Source organism: Ischnura elegans, chromosome X (assembly GCF_921293095.1).
Source record: "Ischnura elegans chromosome X, ioIscEleg1.1, whole genome shotgun sequence".
NCBI lineage: Eukaryota > Metazoa > Arthropoda > Insecta > Odonata > Coenagrionidae > Ischnura > Ischnura elegans.
In genome coordinates this window covers 11,531,977-11,554,942 of record NC_060259.1, presented here as the reverse complement: position 1 = coordinate 11,554,942, position 22,966 = coordinate 11,531,977, and the positions used below count along the sequence as shown (strand labels likewise).

The following is a 22,966-nucleotide window of genomic DNA, read 5'->3' as shown; positions in this document are numbered from 1 at the left end:
AAAAACACCTCCAGAAAACGTTTTTTCTTTTTGGCCCTCTCAAACATATTTTATAAAACAATGCGTTAGAAATTTTCAAATCAACGCCATATCTTTTTGTCCCACTCAAAGTTCTTGGAAACAATTGAAAATCTGCTCCATTAAATAAGGTTTCAAATGCCGCAAATTGCATTAAAAAATATGCCATCTTGACCGAGACATAAAAAAAAAAGAGTGAAAATCGTATTTTCGATCTAACTGGCCCTGGTGGGCCTCTAGCGGACTGGAAATGTGGGGAGGTTTGTACTATTTGATCCCAAATCGCATACCCCAAGTACCAGAAAAATCCTGGAGGGGGGAATTTTCACCCTCTTATTCGGCTATGCCCTTTGAGTGCACGTCCATGAGGAAAATATTCCAATGCAGCGTCTTGGATAGAGGAGCGGCAGGCTACTCCCATCCCCTTCCCATAAGCCTCTCCCCCTCCCAAACTCTGAATACAGCAAAATTCATCCTGCGTGTGCTGCTAGGATGGCACTCATCTTGAATAGTATAAATCGGCTGGCGGCCATATGTTTCATGATGCATTAAGGCAAAACGTGATTGCCTTGTTAAACGATTTTCTTAACTTGAGTGATGAGCACGAAACTATTGACATGAAACCTTTTAACTATAATAACCGTGGAAATAGTTGAAAAATTCAAGAGCGAAGCACTGAAAGTGCATTTTGATTTTTTGTTCTTCGGATATATAATTTTTTTCATTTACTTTCTGTTCATCCAATTTTTTTATCTCAGATCTCTGTTAATTTAATACTTTCCTTGTTTTTACCTTTAATGCAATACAATTAAAAAGGCACAAGGAATTATTTAATTTTGCTGTAAGTGCATTTTTTCTCTTTTTCTAATTATTGATTAATTTATGACGATTTTTATTGATGCTAAAACATTACTCAAAAAAATAAAAGATAGTATACATAAAAAAATCAAAATAAAAAGTTAATGAACTGTAATTTGATCATAACTGCAGTTAATATTTTTAACTGAACCATAACCAAATTGAAAAATCCTTAACCTCACACATATATAAAATTTACAAAATTTCTACATTGAAAACTATATAAAAGGGACAAATTATAGGTAATTGATAACATTGGTCTTATGGGAAACTGATGGTTCCAAAAGCTATACAGTGGAACCTCGTTAAAGCGAGTACGGGCTATAGCGACACCCCCGCTATAACGAGAGATAGCCGATGCACCGTCAATTGACCCTATAATAAGCGTGTTAAAAAATTCGTTTTTAGGAGACCCTTTCGGCGTTGGCTCTCGCCATAGCGAGGGTTTCACCGCCGGAAAACTTTCATCAAGACTCCTTAACCTCTGTAACTGCTAGCGATCTGTTAAAAATGAAGTTAATGGAGTGCTCAGTCTCAAATTTATGTGGTAAACTGTCGTTCGATAAATATAATGATTGACAAAACAATGCTTTGCATGATTTTTATTCAGTGCGGCGCTTATAAATTGTTTGAATAGTTAGTCGTTATTTGTGTAAGGAAATTTAGTGATGCAAAAAAACATCGCCTTTCATCTGGATTTATGCTTACGTTTATCGGATAGATGTTTATCTGTCGCCGCACCACTCCTGTTCCTGTATATCTGTTCGCAACAGGTATATTGGCTATTATTTGCTCCACCTCCGGTAAAGCGACAATTCGCTATAGCGAGTGTTTATTAGTGCACCGTGGGGTGTCGTTATATCGAGGTTGCACTGTATTTTGATTAGCGCTGTTTTGATCAATCCTGATTCAATTAGATTCAACCTTTCATGAAACAAATTAATCAGAGATTAAACGACTGTTAATGAGAGAGTGTAAATTTGATTTCCATTGTTATTATCTGGGGTCTTCACAATAGAATTTTTACACCATGATTAAAACTTATATGCATGAATGCACATCAGGTGTGTTTGAAGCAAATACATGATGGCTATAAACACCTTTACTTTACTAAAGGATTAATACTAATGAATATTTTTTTTAATTTGAAATAATCAATGAAATAACTTACAATTTAAAATCTTCATACAGGAATAATAAACCAGGCTTGAAGTTATGGACCCTACAAAGGATAAGTGTCTGGTTTTTGTCATATTTGGAGTCAGGGTTCTTGAGGATAGCCATTAATTTTCCTTCTAATCTCTTTCTTTCTTCAAGGCGATCATCATCTTCATCAGCTGTAGTTTCTTGGGTTTCATCACCATTCCCCTTTATTTTAGGCTGCATGCATGACCATATATGCAGGTAATGCTCCACCAAGGTACTATACACCTGGGTGCTGGAGTTTGGGCACACCTGGAATACATGGAATGTGAATCTCAAATCACACAGAAAAAAAAAACGCTCTCAAGAATGTATTAATTGAAAACAGATATTAATAATATATTTCAATATAGATGAAAAAACTTATGGAGAATGTATAATTTGAAATCAAAATCATGAATATATTTCATTTTAGTACTTAACCCATTAACGCCTAGAGGTACCAGGCGGTTAGGACAAATTAAACATTCGTTTTTTGTTATTTGTCCTCATTTATTTGGATTTTTGACAGTTTCAAATTGATGAGCATGAAAGTATTTACATTTTCTTGAAAAGTTTGCTCTTTAAAAATACATATATCTGATGCATTTACAGCAGTTTGAAAATCACGCCTGATATATTTAGATTACAAAGATACTGTTATGTAAGTATGATTTTTATAACATGCAAATTTCATTTAAAGTATGGTTTTTTGATTTGGGCATAATAACTCGGAAGTTACGATGCGAAGAATTTTGGTGGTACCATAAGGTACCGCTAGGTGCATGCAATACCGTGTTTTGGCGGAAAGTATAAATACGAATATTTCTGGAGTTATTGTTTTCTCCCGGAATTATATTTCGCAATGCTTTATTTTTTATGATTTATATCATAAATTTACCCTTATTTCAATGTTTTCTTGCATATAAAATGTGTCTATAGGTTAATATTTTCACATAACGATGACACACAAATGTCTAAAGCCCTTAGTTGTCCCCATTTCCATCAGAATTACGTGCCCTTAGTGGACTACTGATGCCCTACCTCACAATGTTCAAGAGGTGGGAGGTATGGTTGTAAACCAAAACAATGTTTGGAAAAGGAAAAGTGGCCGCTTATTCCAATAGGAAGGGGGTCGGAGTGGGTGCATACCCAAGGGTAACATTCAAAGACGGCTGGCGGCAATAGACGACCACGCGACCGGCGTCCCTTTCAAAACCGAAATACTGCTTACAAAGTAACACGTGCTACTGCAAAGATATAATCGGTAGCAGCTCTTCCTGGGAGATAATGATCTGCCAGCATCAAGAATTTTCGTGAAGGATTACACAACCCCCAGCTTTATTGCACTCCGAGGTTTTTGGTTATTTGATGGAGATTGTTGTAACGTCTCTCTCTCAATTCTAAGAAGCAAAATGTTTCCTTGACCTTACCACTTCTCTACTAGGATACGTTGAGCATTCCGGACTCGTTGTTCTTACATTTGGTGTCTTCTGGGACAGCGACAAGGACCTTTGTCTGGTGTAAGAATTTTTTTCCATTTATGAGAAATGAAATAAATGGTTTAGTATATTTATCGAAGTAATAAGTTTTCACGTAAAGGTAAAATAAATGCAATGTCTATTTCATTTTCTATTTCATCTGACTCTTCAAGAGGCAATGCAAATTCTGGAGGACGATAACATCGACTTCGACGAAATATACATTGAGCCACCGGTGGTAATCGAATTATCGGATGAAGATTCAGCCGAAGAAGATAGCGGTGGAAAGGTGGATAACTTGAGTGGATGCCAGTTGCGCGCGAATGCTGAAGTTGTCGTTCGTAAAGGTGGACAAGACAGTGGTAGGTCTCAAGAAATATGTGAGGATGTTCAAGAGTGCAGTGGGGCTGGGCCGAGCCGTAAAGCACCCAAGAGGTCTAAAAAGGGGGTGCAAGAAGCTGTTTGGGATGATGGAGAGGACATACTGCATGATAGAATTTTCCCTAATCCTGATTACTCCATGTTTCGCTAAGTGTCCCCTACCACGATTTTTGAACTGTTCTTTGACGAAGAAGTAATTGCTCACTTAGTGCAAGAATCGAATAAGTATGTGCAACTCTGCAACTGCAATAACCCAAATATACACCTGAGGAACTGAAAGTGTTTGTGGCAATTCTTTTTCTAAGTGGGTATAATACAGTTCCCAGTAAAAGGCACTATTGGGAGGCAACACAAGACACGAGAAACGAACTCGTGTCTAACTCAATGAGACGTGACAGATTTCTACAAATAAATAGATTTATTCATTGCTGTGATAACACCGTTATGGATAAATTAGACAAGATGTGGAAAATGTGCCCTTTTATGGACTTGCCAAAAGGAAGATTCGGCAGATACTTCAGAGAAGAACAGTGCTAGAGTTTTGACGAGTCAATGATCTCCTATTTTGGAAGACATGGCTGCAAGCAATTCATCCGGGGGAAGCCAATTAGATTTGGCTACAAAGTGTGGTGCCTAAATACTTCAGATACCTATTTGGTAAACTTTGACATTTACCAAGGAAACAATCCTAGAAAAGTAGAGACTTACGAAAAAGAATTCGGAAAGGTAGCGGCACCCCTTGTAGGGATGAAAGATGAGCTGCATACGAAGGAGCTGCCTTTTCGGTTCTATTTTGATAACTATTTCATGAGTTACAGATTCCTGAATCATCTTCGCGAAAGGAACTATGGTGCAACCGGTGTGAGGGAAAATAGAATTCCTAAGGACTGTCCTGTGAAATCAAATAAGGAATTAGCTAAGATGAAGAGAGGAAATTTTGATTCAGAAAGATGCGTACCGGACAATATTGCTGTTGTGAAATGGGTGGACAATGCAGTTGTGTAGGCAATATTGTCCTGTCATGGTAACAGGAGTGGGAGATTTTCAAAGTCAGAAAAAAAGGATTCTTATGCCACGACCGGATGTTTTCAAGAAATATAATTCATTCATGGGAGGCACAGACCAAATGGATTGGAACATATCCCTGTACAGCATAGGTGTAAGGGGAAAGAAATGGTGGTGGCCAATTTTTTCTTGGATTTTAGATGCAATGACACACAATGCATGGATGCAGATGAGAAAATGCCTTTGTCAAAAGGTCAGAAAAGTACAGAAAAGTCAGCTTGAGTTCTGACGGGTAGTGGTGCAATCATACCTGGAGAGGTACAAGGATGTAGTGATGGAGTAAAAAGTAGAGATGGGTCAAATAGCAGATTTCTCGAACTTGAATATTGAATTCGAATATTAAATCATTGCTCGAATATTCGAATACCTCGAATACTAAACGATGAATGCGGGAATGTTTGACTCGGTTGCCTATGCAGTAGGAAGCACAAGATTTTGGGGAGTAATTTTGATTTCCTTTAAAGGATTCGAACAGGAATTTAGCTGATTAATGGAATATTTTAATTTTATGGAAACAATTGGGCAAATAGTTTATTCAACTGACATCTCTTTCAAATATTCTAAGGGGACACACCACCTCGCAAAAAAATGATTGCATGCAGTCTCGGCATTTACACTGCTACGATGGATTTCTGTCTGCTGTACAAATTCTTATCTACCAAACCCATTTTAGCGGCACGCCCATCTGATACTCGGCTTCAACCAACTTCTTATTTTCAACAGGTAGCTTGCTTTAGCCCCACTACTGCTGTCAAGTGCTAGCGGACAATCCAAGGCGCTTTGCAAAATACACACGCTTCTCCACCGGATTTTCTTTAATTATTTTCAGTCCATCTTTGGAAATTCTCCCGAGATAAGAAGATGAATTCGAATTGCTATCAGGGAGAAGCCAAATATCCTGAGAAAATATCCCTTCGTCTGTGACTGTAACAATAGAGATTTATAAAACAACTCATAAATTGTAACTTGATACATATATGTTTTCGGAAAAAAATACTGCATCAACTTCCGAGAAGCTCTGCTGCTCATATGGAGTCTCGCCAGAATGCTAAGTCTCCTTCGTATTTTGGTATTTATTTCCTCGCGTAAATTGCTTAAATAAAGTCAGAAAAGCGTCGCGTTTGGTCTTATTCTTTTTTAAATTATGCGCACATTACTAATATTTCAATCCAATAAAGGTGTAATACCAATTGCCGAAAGTCATTGTTAGACACCTTTTGGGCTAGTAGATGACTCATGCAGCAGTTGACCTTCAGAAATGGGGGAACGTCGAAGCAGGTAGGCAGAAAAAGGTCAGTGGGTGAGAAAAGAGGGAGGGCATGAAACACATTTTTATTGTTCTCGTGTAACTTGATATTCTTTTCAAAGCTAAGGTCTTGGTAATAAGATCCCTGCGCGAGTTGGGACCTTTTGTTTGATTTTGGAGAACAGGAAAGCATCAGAGTGGTTGAGGCGAGTGCTGAATCGAGGGGGATAGTGGATCGTGGGAAATGCCCTAATGTTGCTATCCCATGGCACTGAGTTTCTCCCTGTGGTAGTTTCATCTCCTGGGTAAGATTTTTAAATAAGACTCATAAATTGTACCTTGATATATGTTTTCAGAAAAAAATACCACATCAACTTCCGAGAAGCTCTGCTGCTCATATGGAGTCTTGCCCGAGTGCTAAGTCTCCTTCGTATTTTGACATTTATTTCCTCGTGTAAAATGCTTAAATAAAGTCAGAAAAGCGTCGCGTTTGGTCTTATTCTTTTTTAAATTATGCGCACATTACTAATATTTCAATCCAATAAAGGTGTAATACCAATTGCCGAAAGTCATTGTTAGACACCTTTTGGGCTAATAGGTGATTCATGCAGCAGTTGACCTCCAGAAACTGGGAACTTTGAAGCAGGTAGGCTGAAAAAGGTCAGTGGGTGAGAGAAGGGGGGGCGCGAAACACGTTTCTATTGTTCTCGTGTAACTTGATTTTTTTTCGAAGCTAAGGTCTTTGTAATATGATCCGTGCGCGAGCTGGGACCTTTTTTTTATTTCGGAGAAGAGGAAAGCCTCAGAGGGGGGCTAGTGCTGAATGGAGGGGGATAGCGGATGGGGAACTTCGAAGCAGGTAGGCAGAAAAAGGTCAGTGGGGAGAAAGAGGGAAGGGTGAAACACGATTCTATTATTCTCTTATTTTCTGAGTCAACTACCAACGACAGGATGCGACAGTGTACGGCACGAAATTCAAAGTATTCGAAGTATTCGAGAGCGTACCTTTAGCATAATTATTCGAGACCTCGAATATCAAATACTTTCTAGTATTCGAGTATTCGCGGATACTATTCGCACATCTCTAGTAAAAAGCTAATATCAAGCATTTATATCATTCTTACTCCTAACTCCATATTTAATTTAACCCTTAACCAATGACGTGCAATACTTGTTACACTACCAGTGACGTGCGGTCTGGGAGACCGCAATAAATCAAAAATTCATAAAATGTTGCAACGCCATTTTTATTGTTTTGTTTAATTTTTCTTAAAATGGTTAACTATTCTAAAACTTGTATTAAAATTTTTACATTCCCAATACGAACCAATTTGTCAGTAAAAATTGTTATTTGAAGTAGGATCAAAAAACTGATGCCAAAAACACTTGAGTTACAGTTATCATATTTATGCATCAATATTTCGCCAGATTTAAAAATAAGGCCTTAAATGTTTAAGTTGGAAGGCTAAGTAGTAAGTAGCTCTGAAATTTATCCCACTTATTCCTTTTCTTGATGCATTCTGCAGGCGATCAAAATTACAATTTTTTACAAAAACAGACACAGGCTTTTTGAATTGGAAAAAATAAGAGAGGTATTCCATTTTTTTTGCACGACGGGAAAACTCTACATATTGTCCGCATCTCAAACCTTTCAACATCTTCAGCCTCTTCCTACGGCAGATGGAGAATTATCGAGAACTTCCAATGAACGAAATGAAATTTTGGCGCGATCGAGTGAATAAACCTCTCAATAACCAATTCTACCAGCTACATTTTCATTTTCATACGAGTAATTTCATATCTGTACTGTAGGAGGGACAATCAGAGACTTCCACTGAATAAGTCAATCAGAATCGTTGTAATTACTGGTAACCATAACTTTCACTTTGGCGTGTTTCAAGTGACTTACGGCATTGACTCGCAGCTTGGTCTCACCAATGGCAAATTTGTTGGTGTGTCTGGGACTGAAAACGTATTCGTGGCTCATCTTCACAAAATCTCTGGTATCTTTAAAATAAAATGTACTCCCTCCGTGAATTAATAATCTTCTTTTAGAGATAAGATAGCCATATTTAAATGAATTCCGAAAAGTGTCATCTCAAAACTAAGGACAAATTTTTGCCTGGATAAATTGCCAAATTTTTCTGGGATAAATTGCCAAAAGTAAAAAATATTCCCCCTTAATAGACGAAAGTCATCTGTTACTCATTAATCTAGATGTTATTTGAAATTTATGTTTTATTCTCAAAGTTGACATCTTTAATATGTTTGTAGCGATATCAGAATGTGGCGCAAAGCGGAGACAATTTTATTTGGAGAAGGTCGATATGGTGATGGCTGTGGATCGTGTAATGAAGTAGATGAAATTCGCAAAAAATGTATGGCATTTAGCCATCAACCCTGTCAACATTTCTTGCCCAATTGTCGGAAATTGTCAACGCTGCATCCCAAGGACCTAACCCCTCATAACCAACGCCAATGAGGGCGTAGGTCAATGTGTCTTCAACTGGCTTTCTCGGGCACAGGCGAGGATGATCCCCATTTCAGGGCCCGTCTTGCAGGAACAAGCAAGAATGGAAGCCCTGAAATTGGGAATGGATAGCTTCACGGCAGCTAATGGGTAGTTTCACAAATTTAAAAGACAGTGGAACCTGACATCATTACTAACTCACTCGTCAGTAGTTGCCTATCCAGAGTACAGTGGAAATGATGCCATTAAAATATATTGTTTACGAAGCCCGCGACCACAAGTAATGCAATTGCATATTCTTGATTCGACAACTAGAAATACTACCACCCAACTCGCATTTTTATGGGTCGACAAAAGTCGCCACGCAGGTAGAGCGAGTTGAATTTCATGAGGATTTGAGTTAAAATACAGCCAGTGTACAATGTGAAAAACTAAATAAACTCCACGATGGCCGCCGATTCTGGTCATTGTCGCACGCAAGCTGTAAGGGTCCTTCTCCAACCAATTCGGGAATGCTACTCCTCGTCTAAGAGCGCCAAGGGTCCTCTACTCATCTTCCTCCAGGTGGTGCAGCCTTTCAGCGGTAGCATGCATTAAATATATGCTACGTGGAGCTATGTATCTACCACTACAGGGATGAAGCATTCATACTTAGCCGTCGTGTTTTCGGGTGGTTGAAAATTTTCACTTTTCATTTAATCGCAAAAAATAGATATGGTCATTTAAAAATCTAAAAGCATGAAGTACATTATTGAAGAGTAATAATCTTTTGATTTAGGCAATAAAAAAGAAATAGGAAACCATGCTTCTTGCTTCGTGCCCCTCGTATGGTGCAACTTGCAAAACTCCTTCGGGGAACGAATGCCCGATTAACGAAAAGGCAATATTTTGGTCCTTTGAATTTCGTTTCAAGATGTTTCACTGTAGTTTGATTTGAAACCATGTGAAACCCAGTAGTTTACTTCAACATATGATGCTGACATGAATGATAGATATGTTCTTCTGACTCCATTGGATCGAAGACTGAATTATTCAGTAACAACAATACTTCCGTGAATCAAAGCATGAAATAATGATGGATGAGGCATACACCCAAACACTAGAATTGCAGAGAAACAATGAGAAAAGGAAACGACGAGACTACAAGGAGAACTTGGCGCAACAATACTTAATCAATATTAACTTAAATGTTAAAATAATCACTCAGGCCATAGAGGCCCAATGAGACAACTTAAGGGCTAAAACTTTCTCTTTAGGCAAATTTCCTCTCATTAAGATACATTAAAATTGTTTAACTACAAGTCATACTAACTGATACAATATGCTCCAAGAACTCAACCAGCCGCTCAGAATTATTGAGGAACAACAGTATGAACTTCTCTGCATTTGCTGATTTGGTTTCAGGGACTGTAGTCAAGCCATCTATCATGCTCTGGAATGTAAATAAATCACAGGAGAGATTAACAATCATTACCTACCACAGTCAAAATCAATGATTATGCAAAATGAAGATTACCAAGTAGTAATGATGGCAGTTGTAAGCTAGAAAACATTATGTGAGATAACCGTTGGATATTTGATAACTTGAATATCACAAATATAGAGAAATAATTGAAAACCTGAAGATGATGCGTAGGCATCAAAATGCATCGAATCATAAAATTGCAAGCCTTTCTTCCATTGCCATCATGTAGAAAAACTTAAACGCTCAATGTTTGAAATTTGAAAACAACATGAATAATCAGGGGGAGGGGTTCATTTGGTGAGGGGAGGTTTAACATCATATCTCCTGAACATTTTGGGGGATTTTGAACCCCCTGACCCCCTCCCTTAGTTCACTATGGCCTTGCTAAAACATGAGGATGAATGGAATACCTGGTCTACAAGTGGCTTTTTACTAGGCCGGTACTCGTAGCACAGCTTCTTGAGCAGCTCAGTTGTTTGCTCAGGCACATGATCGACTAGAATACTTCCATATTCTTTCACATTCTCTTCAGCCTATTGGGTAAAAAGGAGAATTTAGCAAGTGAAATCATAGGAATAAAACAGATGATTCAAATAAATAGATTACATATAGTAACCTCATAGGCGAGTACACTAGATGTAGTTCTATCACTTTAATCACACAAGACAAGAGAAAATTCATACAGAATAAATAATTACTTCAACTTTAGAAGGAAAAAACATAAACATAGCTACACCCTTCCGTTCCAAAACATCCAACACTCCTTGACCCAAAACCCACAATGAAAAGAGGACAATGTGCATTCCTATTGTGCTTTGCCTTGAAAATGGGCTTGCCATTAGCCCAAAAATCACAACATATGAAGTTTCTTTTATTACTACATGTGCACATCCTGTTCCCACTGTATTCACATCATGCTCCTTAATAGTGATGCATGGGAAACAATAACTCCAATTCATGGTTTCTAACAAACCAAGCTAAAATCAAGAACATTGAGTGCATTGAGATGCACTCTGCTCAGCAATGAAGAGGACTATGATACCATGATCACTCGGAGAGAGCTTACCAAATGCAACACTATGCAGCACGACTCAAACTTGTTTTCCTCCCCTCTGCTCCACGTTGTTCAGAAGTGAGCATAGTGTTTTTACACTCACTAACATGGCGACTGCTCAGTGCCGTGACATCACTCTGCTCAGTCTCATGATGTCAGAGCTCACTTGCTCAGTGAGCAAAGGGCAACTGAATGCACCCATTCACATAATTTAACATGGTAGATGTAAGCTTTCATAAGCCTTCACATAATCACATTTTAAAATATATTCCCACATAGATATAGCATAGAAATTTCCTCCACTTTTAGTTGCAACTCTGGAGATTGAATTATAATGAAATGGTTACCACTTTCTAAAAACTACAATCTTTACAACGACTTCTGAGGCTGAGGTGGACATGAACTGGTAGCCATTGTGAAGTAACTTTTTGGCCACCAGATGGTGAAGCCAGTGGAGAGCTTCCCTTACAACGGAAAACCTTCATGAAGACAGACATAACTTACGGCGGCGCAACTTTCACTGGCTTATTAAGAGAAAGACCGAAATGTTGATTAAGGTTAAAGAGTAGAGAGGGTTGGGTTTGGTGGGGTCATGGTCTTCCTGTTTATATAAAGGGCACTATTTCCTTCTCTCTCCAAAATTATGCCTTTTAATTAAAAGCCATAAAAAATTATAATTGATGATCAAATCCGAAAGTGGCTTGGAGATGTGTCAGAAAATATGGTAGGAAATAGTGTCATTTTATAAACACTATGTCCCAACACCACAACCCTACCCACTCCAACAATACGAATGCCAATTTCATCATATTCACAAACACTGATTGCAAAACAGAAATTTAAAACATTTGATCTTGCAATTATCAATAGGAAACTGCCAGTGGACTAACGTCTAAGGACAGAAGTGAAACCATCATACCGAACAACCGGAAAAACCTAGAAAAGAACTCCCAATTTTTGTCATTTTCAAATATCAATTACGATAAAAATATTAGCTATCACAGATGGTATTGCACAGATTTTAAATCTTCAAACCTTTCAACATTAACGTCATGCTAACACTTTGTTTTGAAATACAGTGGAACTTGGTTAGTACGTTCCTCCTTAGTATGGCGATTTCTCTCGGTGCCATCTAAACAAAATACAGGTAAAAGTATTTGGTTAGTATGTTTGAAAAAGTTGCGCTTTCCTGGTTAGTACGATCAATTGCTTGCTGTGACGCAACCCGCAATTCCTTCTCTAGTATCTTCTTAAGGGTTGTAAACCTCTGCATTCATGATTTAATTTATCATTATCAGCCATTGACATTCATTCCACATCTCTCTTCTTACGACCGTGATTTATCCAAATGCATATATCAATTCTTGTGATGTTATGAATAATAAAATGCGGCTATTTTTCAGCAATGTCTGACTATGCAAAACTGCAGCTAAGGAGAAGCCCCATGTTTCCCCACCCCAAACTCCTCACCTTCTGTCCCCTTCGGAGTACCACACACTGCTCAAATTTCGCGAGTGGGCAGTTGCTGCTATTGCACGAGTTTACATATCGAGGGCAGTTAAATTACAATTGAAACGGAGAGAAAACTAAGACTGAAGCAGATTACAACTTAAGAAAAGATTGAAATTATCGAGGAAGTGGACCGAAATCCACTCGTAAATGCCCCGTTCACGCTACGCTCTTTTCACACCGGTTAGCCCCGACCATGGTTACAAAGGGAGGTGTGAACGCAAGTTACCGTTAACCGTGGTTGGGATTCTGACCACCGTTTTCCGAACGCGGTTGGCGGTAGTTTATGCGTGTGTGAACGCAAGTTGGTTAAAAGCTGGTTAGAAAAAGAAGAAGGCGAAGCAGCAACGAAGTGGGATAGGAGTGGATAGGGGGACAGAAAACAGAAAGTCAATCATTCGAAGAAGAGACGGCTGTTATTGTTGAACTATATTCGTCAGAATTAATTCTAAGGAAAGTTTTATAATTCATTCCGTAATTTGTTGTATATTATGAGATTTTAAACTTATGTAAGTTATGCTATATACTATAATTCGTAGTGAATTAGCCACTAGCTCGCATTGTATTGCGAGTGTCTGTGCGAAATGTGCAAAACTACCTTAATAAAAATTCGATGGTCACAATGATTTTAATGTTTTGGTAAGAGTTCTTTGTCCCAGTTTGAAAAAAGATCACTTATGTTCATCCTTGAACAAAAGTTCCCCCCATATCAATATAAAATATCAGGCTAATTGCTAGTTAGATATAACTATAGAAAATAAAGTTAAAAACATCGGGTGATTCTAAATACAGTGAAACCTCTATTTTACACTTTTGAATGGACCACTTACAAAAAGTGCAAAATTGAGGATATTGTAAAATCGAGTATCATTTTCTAAAGGCGATATTGTTTGGGACCTGATAAAAACTGTGTAAAATCAGGGAAAATGTATAATGGGGGAATGTAAAATCGAGGTTTCACTGTATCACAAAAATATACCATGTTAACTCTTTTATTTCATAAGTTCAATTTTAACAATCAAGTTACATTTCTGCAAGTTATTCATCCACCATTTAATTGAAGTAAAATACTTTTAATTTATAGTATAGCATCAGATTGGATCATGTCCTTCGTCAAAATTAGAAAACAATAATTGCTAAGAGTGTAATGCAGTGACAAGTGTATCTCAATCCCAAATCACCACAAGTGTGCCTTAATTGCGCCTTATGTCTCAAGATTAGGTCCTCTTTTCTTCACCTACATCAATGATTTGTCAACACATCCGAATCAAGGGCAAGTAGTATTATATGTTGTTGATATCAACCTAATTATCACTAATAGTCACTTTAATTCGTATTCAATAGAGCAGTAGAAAAATGCAAACCACGCTATCGATGAAATGATTAGTTGGATGAACACATCTGAATTAACTTCTACTTAGCAAGGAACAATGCTCGACGATGCTGGAATGCAATATTTAATTCATAAGCAGCTCATAATATGCACATACGTTGAAAATCGTTGCAATTAACACAAGAACTCTTTCCAGCACATTCTCTATTTCCTTCCAACAGGTTATTCGCTCTAGTCAATTCATTTTTCACTTGGAATTACTTTCCCACTCATCAGAAGTCGTCAGTGTCTAAGCATGGTAAGTGTGAACGCACGATAGTTCTGACGTCATCTTACGCTGGTTGAGAATAATGGCAGTGTGAACGGGGCTAAAGCGTGTGGAGTTATCGCTAAGATTAAACATTCCTGCATCCACATTTAGCACGATTGTAAGAAACAGCGAAAAATTCCTAAGTCAGTGTGACAAAAAGCGAAAGCGCGTTTGGAATGGGAAATATCCAGAATTGGAAGATGTTCTTCTTAAATGGTGCAAACAAGCGCGAAGTTTGAATGTGCCGTTCGATGGTTCCATTTATTCGTCTAGAGAGTGAAATAGCGGATCACACTATAGAAGAAGCAGAAATTACTCCATTTCCCCTATAAGAGTGGTGTCAGATTGCTGGAAAGATGAATTTCAATGAAAGTTGCGAGTGTGATGATGATCTCACTATTTGCCAAACCATGTCAATCGATGAAATTCACAAACAGGAGTTGAAAGAAAACGAAGGTGGAAGTGATGAAGATAATGCTGAGGAAGGAAATGAGTCTTATCCAATTCCCACTTTATCTAAAGCAGTACTGCACGAACTCCATAGCCTTGACGTCTAGGCTATGGAGTAAGTGCGAATTTACTTGACTACTGTTGCGGGAGCAGACGATGCTCTGGGTCTCCACACAAAGCTTAGCGTAAAAACGCTTGATCTCGGCATGAAAGCAGACGACATTAGACAAATTTTTTAAGTAAATTCCAAGTGTATACTATAAAAATCTTCTTGTAATAATGTCGTAATCTAATAATCTTGTGTGTTATTAATCGATATATCGATCGATATAACAATTGATATGGTATCATTCCAGAAGCGAATGTGTATGGCTGTTGCCGTAATTTAAGGTCAATAAAATTTTTCCCAATTTTCATTATGTTTACTTCAGATCTACCATAAGTCTACATTAAAAATGCAAATGTTTGATGGGGTTCGTACCAATTTACAACAGTACATGCTCTTATATGGAATACCACAACTTTACCAGTAAAAGTTCTTCATTCATAGGAAATTCATCTCCTTACAAAAGCTCACCTCTTCAAACTCCAACTGTGCAATGTAGTCCAAGGCCTCAATGTAATTATGCTGATCTTCAATGAGTATTTTCAAATACCACTGATGAAGGTGGTGCTTCCGAGCTAAGAGAAGAGCATCCTCAGGAGATGCTTCACGACACACTTTGATGGCTATCTCCACATCAAAATCAACCTCCCTGTCCTTGGTCTGCAATCAATGGAAAGGAATCACACGCTTTATGCACTTCAAAAGTGACTAAAATGATTCACAATTTATCACTTGATAGATGTCCTTTTACAAACTTTTAAAAGCTGAATTACTTTCCAGAATCAGTAAAAATATTTGTTTCCCAACCACCAATATCTATATATTTAAATTCAAAACTAACCTTATAATGATCAAAATTATGAATGCAAGAAATTTTTACTACACTGCAATAAAAAAATCAAACCTAGTAAAATCCAACTGATTAGAAACTAGAAAAAAGTTAAGTTCTAAATCATACATTTGAGTAGCTATGCAATAGTAGAAGAGTTTACTTCTACTATTGCATTGATGAGACTAGAGCTCCTGCTACTGCTTTCAGGAGAGGAACATGTGGTGCTTCCCACAGTAACAAGTACCAATGTATAGTGAACTCTTTTTAGTTACACTGATTAGAAACTGAGTCTAATACATATAGGTCCGTGAAAGTGGTTTTATTTTTTGCTAAAATTTGTTTTAAAACCACGGGATTACGGTGTTATAGAAAATCTTGGCGGTGTTATTATAATGCTAAAATTTTCCCACGTTTATAGGCGTTTTATTATTGTATGGTACACATTTCATGAATACTTATACTTTTATTAAGCATTTCACATAACATTTAACACAATTTCGATTGTATAAAATTTCTGATAAAACTAAATGAAAGAAATGGTTCAACTTATATTGGTTGAAGGTATATGAATGGTTCACGTATGTAGTCTTGGTGAATACGATCGGCAAATGGCATATTCCCACTACCTTATATGCGTATACTTCGAAAGCCATTCCAGAGTTTCTGGATTGTCAAATTTAAAGGCTTTTCAAATAAAGCCTTTAAAAATGCTTCTGTAGTAGTAACAACAAGCTCCTCCTTTGCTTTCTTTGACTGAGTGACTGTGTGTTCAAATGATAGTTGTCGTTTTGTGGGTCCCCTTTCTTTTGCATGTTTATGTGTATTGCTACTGATGTGCTTTAACAAAGCATCACATCTTTCAAATTAAAATCTTTTAACACAAACTTTGCACAGTAATTCTCTGTCTTTCACATAAAATCCTTCTCAGCTGAATTCACTTGCCCTGGTATGAACGGTATCACTAGCTTTTGGCATTTTAAAATTCCTATCCTTCGTTCAATATTTAAAGCTGGAACTACGATAAAAAAAGTCCAACCGCAAAACAAAACCTGTCACGATGGTGTTTTCAGACTGAGTGCTGTGAGCTACGGTATAACCATAGTACTGTATAACTTACAAATTGGCCGAAATGTTTAATGCCATGGGTTCCCTTTCAATACCCCTCACCCAGGTGTCGAGGGAAGGTAGGAGGACAGCAGCTAGATACAACAAAATCGCTTAGTTTTGTTTACAGCTGATGCCAATAGGCCAGGAAAGGCAGTGAAAGAAACACACTCAACAAAACATAATCGGATTCAAAGAAACTTAAAAAATTATTTCCCATTTATTGATCCTGAAACATCTAGAATGAAACGTTTTCTCACCTGAAGAATTAGATATTAGATTTGGCCAATGTCGAAATGTTTTTTTTTGGCATTGAAGCTCAGTGGAGAGCCGAATATCCGATGATACATCCGCTAATAAGGAGAACCCCCTCTCCTCCTATCCTTTCTGTTCCTTCCTCCCCTTCCCCCACTGTTAGCGCTACGTGCTTTCAAATAACCATACTATGAATGTCTTTAAACGAATCGAATCGCGCACTTGACAGCACGGCACCGTTGACGGCCGCCGTGGTCACTTCAATCCGGCGGTGCGCTGTCTACGGCGTAAAATACAGGCAGTGCTACATTGAGGCCGCTTACTGACGAAACGACTTTTTGCCGGCCACCATTCACGTTACGACGCCGTGAAATTCAGGCCGCTTTCAGACAAGACGACTCTCTGCCACGATGTGGGCCGTGCCGTGAATGGCGGCCCGGTCCCAGCCAGCGGCCGTGTTAAGTCAACAGAATTGTTACATTAGACCCACACTCAAGGTTTTCCTGCAACAAGTTATCCAATAATGCTGTCTAATGCGTCGCAGTGAGTCACCGAATTACTACTTGGCATTGACGCATACCGGGCGCGTTAGCTTGTATTTCCGCTCTTCCGCAGCTGCGTTAAATTTCTCTCTGCACATTTTTATTTCATAATATCTAATTCTTCAGGTGAGAAAGCGCTTCATTCTAAATATTTCAAGATTGATAGATGGGAATTGAAAAGAGAGGATGTGATAAATTTAACGGCAAATTCTGGTGGAGAAATCACTAGTGCGCGATATTACGCGGATGCGTTATGCGCGAGACTAAACGAGCCAACTGGCTGTGGAATCATAATGAGATGGAGCAAATGAATGTCGGCAGCGTTAAACAATGAAGGCTTAGGCTTTAATAGATTATAATGCATTAGATGTGATGTTTTCGCTAATCCACCTAGAGTCGCAAAAAATGCGAAATTTCATCTTTATTTACTGATTTCGCATTATTTCGTGTCATATCGCGATATTGCGTCTCGTGAAATTCACGGACCTCTATTAATACACCTGATATGTGACCCTATTATATCAAATGTAAGGATGTGGAGGTACTCGAAAATTCCAGTCGAGTCGTGTAGTTGGTACTCGACTTGAGTGCTTCGAGTAGCATTAAGAATGTCTAGTCGAGTCGAGTAGTTTCGGCTACAAAGCTGTCAATGCCAGCTAGTTCACATTTATGCGAACAGGAGGCATTATCATGAAACCCATGTAATAATATCGTTTTTAAAGTCAATAAGTCTTCCTAATGCTTAGGCTACAGATTAGAGACCTACGGAGGGACAGACGACTAAAGAAACATCAAAGGGACACCAGAAGGGACCATTCTGATTCCGTAGGTCTCTATTCCGTGACTTGGACTAGGAGTTTCAGCTTTTGTGCACGTAGCAGTCAAGCACTATAGTAATCAATGTGGGCGTCGAATACCTTTTCGTTAACCGTAACAACCAACTGCCTTCCAACCCAGTGGCATATTAATATCAAATATTACATGATTAATTTACACGTATAATCTTAATTAAAATTATAAAAATGTCTTTAGTGAGGGTTCTTATGACCAGTTTGGATGCATACATAAAATGACGACATATTACTGGGGTAAATTCATTTCAATGGTGCTTATGGAACTGTTTAAGACACATTAAGTTTCATTCATCTCCTAATTGTGACACAATTACCAACAACGTTCCTCATTATATTTTCCTTTCTAGATCAAACAAAGCATCCGAATAGAAAATTTACAATAGGATTGCAAAAATGAGAATATGTTGGAGAATGCAGAGCCGTATTGCCTGGTTCAAGAATTGCCAGACTCGACTCGACTCGACACTCTCGAGTAGTTTTCAACTCGACTCGAGATCAAAAAGTACTACTCTCACATCCCTAATAAAATGTATTCCATCAAGTTAATTAAGTTTCGTACCAACATTGTGAAATGAACCAAATACAAAGAGCACAAAAAATAAATCTAGATATGATAGATACACTCCCTGATCTCCACATACATGCTTGGCTACTGACATGACAATTTTCTTCCTCAGCTATCACAATTGGCAATATGAATTTCGCAACATAAAATATCCTGAATGATGAATACACAAGTGGAATGGAATGAAATCAAATGAATTATCCCCACTGACTGATCGGAGCAAGATAAGTCAACCCACCATCCTCATTTAATTAAAATTTTCTAATTATATGCAAGGAAAGATTTGATTCAATCCAAAGTGATAATTGAAACATACTTACCATGAGGAAATCCTTCAACTTATCAGTAGAGTCCTGCTTGGTGTAGCAGTTGAGTAGAAGTGTGGTATGGTCTTCTGAAGCCATCCCTTGTTTATGAAGTGCCTGCAGGTATTTTGTTAGGTGACCAATATGCTGTGAGTCTAAAAACTGAAAGAAATCACAAAATTATCAAGCTCAAGCCAATTCCAGATCTCCCTTTTCCATACATAAAGCAGAAATATACCACAAGTACAGATAAAATACCAAAGCACTGCAGGAACAAGTGACTTTGTGCGCAGTCACGCACATGGGTGCAACGTTAAATACACTAACGGATGAAGTTCGCCATGAAAAAATATTTGACTTAGCCGGGATTCGAACCCAGGATTCGAATCGAGAGTTCTCGGAGACAATCAAGGCAAGCTTAATTCGTTGGTGTATTTAACAAATAAAAAACAACGAAAATATTTTTTTTATGTCCACAAGCTGATTCTAGATATTCTCAAAAATAAAAAATGCACCCAATGGCTGCAGAGTACACTTATAGGTGACATAAATTGCAGTAAATTCCATCAATAATCTCAGAGTATTTAATTGATAAATAGAGGTCCTGACCTTCCGAATGACATAAGATGATTCGAGCTTTCCAATGGTCTTGATATATTGATCGATGGCAGCATTGTGCTCACCTTTACTATACAAATGGTCTCCATATTGTCGGAATATATCTACCAATCCATCCACATCATACTGTTGGCTCTTCGCTATCCTATTGAGTAAGAAAAAGCAGAAATTATGAGATTTCAGTGAATATAAGATTACATTCCAGCTATGGAATGCAAAAATTATTACCATTTACAAAAAAGTAGACTTAAGCTGAAGGAAACATTTAATTTCTTAGATAGATTTACAGTACATTATATCTTGTTGAATATTAACATTAGAAGGATAGCAAGGGAAAGACCTTTGTAGAAGATACCTCCAAAAGCTTATTTCAAAAGTTGAAAAAATGAAATGCAATTATGAAAAAAAATGAAATTATGTGCAAATATATAAAAAGAAGCACATTTGTTTCATCTTCTCAATAGAGGAATGTGGCAATGTGATGCAATCAAGGGTTGATATCTTCCCAAATACAGTAAGTCCTCGATTTACGAATAAGATGCATTCCGAGACATGGCCCTTTCAATTGAACTGATGAAACGCTGAATAGTTTCTGACTTCAAACCAGATTCAATGATACACCCATGCCTCGCTTAGTGCAAGCGATGCATTCCTTGGGGTCTTTGCACTATACGAATTTGTATAATATGAGAGCATTTTAACATTGGGAAGATAGGGATGCGTTCCCGGTAGCATAAGAGTTGAGTATCGAATTTCCTTTAAACCATATATATTCCCACTAATAGCCATAGAAGACCTTATTTATAAAAACATTTATGCTTTAAAATATCTTTAAAGATGGATGCATTAACAGATGTTTTTTCTCGTTAAAAATAAATTTGTACGGGCTTTTGAAATTCCTAACTTTTGAGCGGGTGGCCTAACATCCAGGAAAATGCATGCTATGTATCTCACGGGTTCGTAATACATTGCTGGCAGTTGACGAATTTTTAAACCAGTCTAAAAACAATTCCTGTGTCACCCAGGCCCTTTTGTTGCTCATTCAAATAACAGACAAATGCTACTTTGAATACCATTTCATTGCTCGAGGAGTTAGTGAATGATAAATCATAACTGGCTTTAATTTGAAGTCACCGAAGGCATTAGCATCAAGCAGCAATGTGAAACGGTCTTTAAATGCGGTCCCTGAAAATAAATGAACAACATTGCATTATCTTTTAAAACAATTCCATCTCATCGACATTAAAAACTAGTTGAGGGGGAAAGGATCCACTCTCACTAGCAGGTTGGAGTTCATCAGAAAAATTTTGTGGCGTACACTATGCTATAAGCACTAGCAGATTCACCTAATATCGTAGCACTAGAACACCAGCTCAAAATTTAATATTCTGGAACCAACCAGAGCTTCCAATAAATGTATCGGAGTAAACACCACCCTCATCTTCTTTTATAGACTCAAATAAAGCCACAGATTTTGCACAAATAACTGCCAGTGATAGAGGAACATCATTCAACCATTTATTACAATTCCAGGTAAGTCTTAGAAGTAATAAGAAGTCTTTCCATTTTTTCCAGAGATGAACTTCGCGTATATGTTGACCGCTTGGCTGAAGTCGGTGCAGCTGATGTCACTGACATTTTAGCCTCTTCTTTATTCATAATAATAGTGTGGACTGTTGACTTTGTGAGCTTAAACTTACGTGCAATATCGCTATATCGCTCTTTATTTTCAGAGCAAGTGATCACTTTCAATTTCTCTTCATGGTTTATGCTTTTCCTTGATAACTTCTTTACTTTTCTATCCCATTCTTATTTTTTGCCATTGTTTACTTGATTTTTACTCCGAATGGCTCTGTCAAAATCACCATCTACCACTACACAACTGCCACACTGTATGCCTGAGACACAGAGGGCCTACTGCTGCTGGGATGAAATAAAGCCATTGTGTTTGAGACTCTCTCTTCGGAACCTTTTACGCATTGATGCTATTCATACACAACTGGGCCTCCACTCCCCGATGACCTTGAAGGCTGGATGGGTGGACCCTTCACGTGGTAGTCAATTCGCCCAATTAACCTATGACGGCAAAAATGACGTCTCAAACCATAATGCTAAAAAAATACATTTCCACTAACTCCAAACTTAATTAATGATTCATGGTGAAACAAAAACACAGTACTATTCCACAAAATTTATTTAAGCTGTGTACTAGTTTCGACGTTTACACCGTCATTATCAATGATCTAAAACTAACATGAACTAAAAACGTAACGCAACGATTACAACATAGTGTAGTGTAAAGCCACCTAAATGCCATTGCTCATTCCTGGAACTTGGTAATAAAGTTCATTTTGTAACCACCGAGACTTATTAGTATTCAAGGGGTATAAAGGGCAACACAATAATCCTCATTGCAAAAAGTCTATTCAAGTTTGGAAAACTAATTAAAACCATTGCATTTTGAAGAAAAAGTGTCTCATAAGGTGTGAACTAGAAGATAATGTAGCATTAACTCACCTTATGGAGACATCATAGAGATTTTTCTTGAACAAAAACGCTAATTTTGACTGTAAGTCCTTCTCTACGAGATGACAAATTCGTAAGGGCTCAGTGGTGCCAGCACCGCCAACAACCACATAAATAGATCCCCATTCGGATATAACAGCTCGAACACCATTCATTGGAGCAGCCAACACTATGCATTTATTTAATATATCCAAAATATTGACTGTGCATCTTTCCCCACGTCCTTGGGAGCCACTTTTGCCAGATTCATTGCCATCTCTGGAAGAAAAATAGAAAAAATATCTCATACACAATGACCACTAAAAATCAACTTTCAAGCATTAAAATTCCAAACCATCCCACAAATTTTGCAAATTACATGAATAATTCACATACTTTACCATTTATAACTGGAAATTTCCTCTCACTAAGTGCATATCAGTAATTAGAGATGAGTG

At 37.7% G+C, this 22,966-nt stretch overlaps 1 protein-coding gene across 3 annotated transcripts in view; it reads right to left on the bottom strand.

The window, feature by feature from the left end:
* Positions 1-22,966, bottom strand: part of LOC124170496 (vacuolar protein sorting-associated protein 11 homolog) — a 129,786-nt gene that overhangs the window by 74,081 nt on the left and 32,739 nt on the right. For all 3 annotated transcript variants that reach the window (XR_006867478.1, XM_046549253.1, XM_046549254.1), the window contains exons 8-14: positions 22,521-22,787; positions 19,995-20,148; positions 19,401-19,547; positions 15,400-15,588; positions 10,577-10,699; positions 10,014-10,133; positions 2,048-2,331 (exon numbers count right to left, since the gene is read on the bottom strand). Coding sequence is in view for 2 of the 3 variants with exons in the window: in XM_046549253.1 (XP_046405209.1) it covers positions 2,048-2,331; positions 10,014-10,133; positions 10,577-10,699; positions 15,400-15,588; positions 19,401-19,547; positions 19,995-20,148; positions 22,521-22,787 (1,284 nt within the window). In the remaining variant the exon portion in view is untranslated. The remainder of the gene's footprint in view (positions 1-2,047; positions 2,332-10,013; positions 10,134-10,576; positions 10,700-15,399; positions 15,589-19,400; positions 19,548-19,994; positions 20,149-22,520; positions 22,788-22,966) is intronic.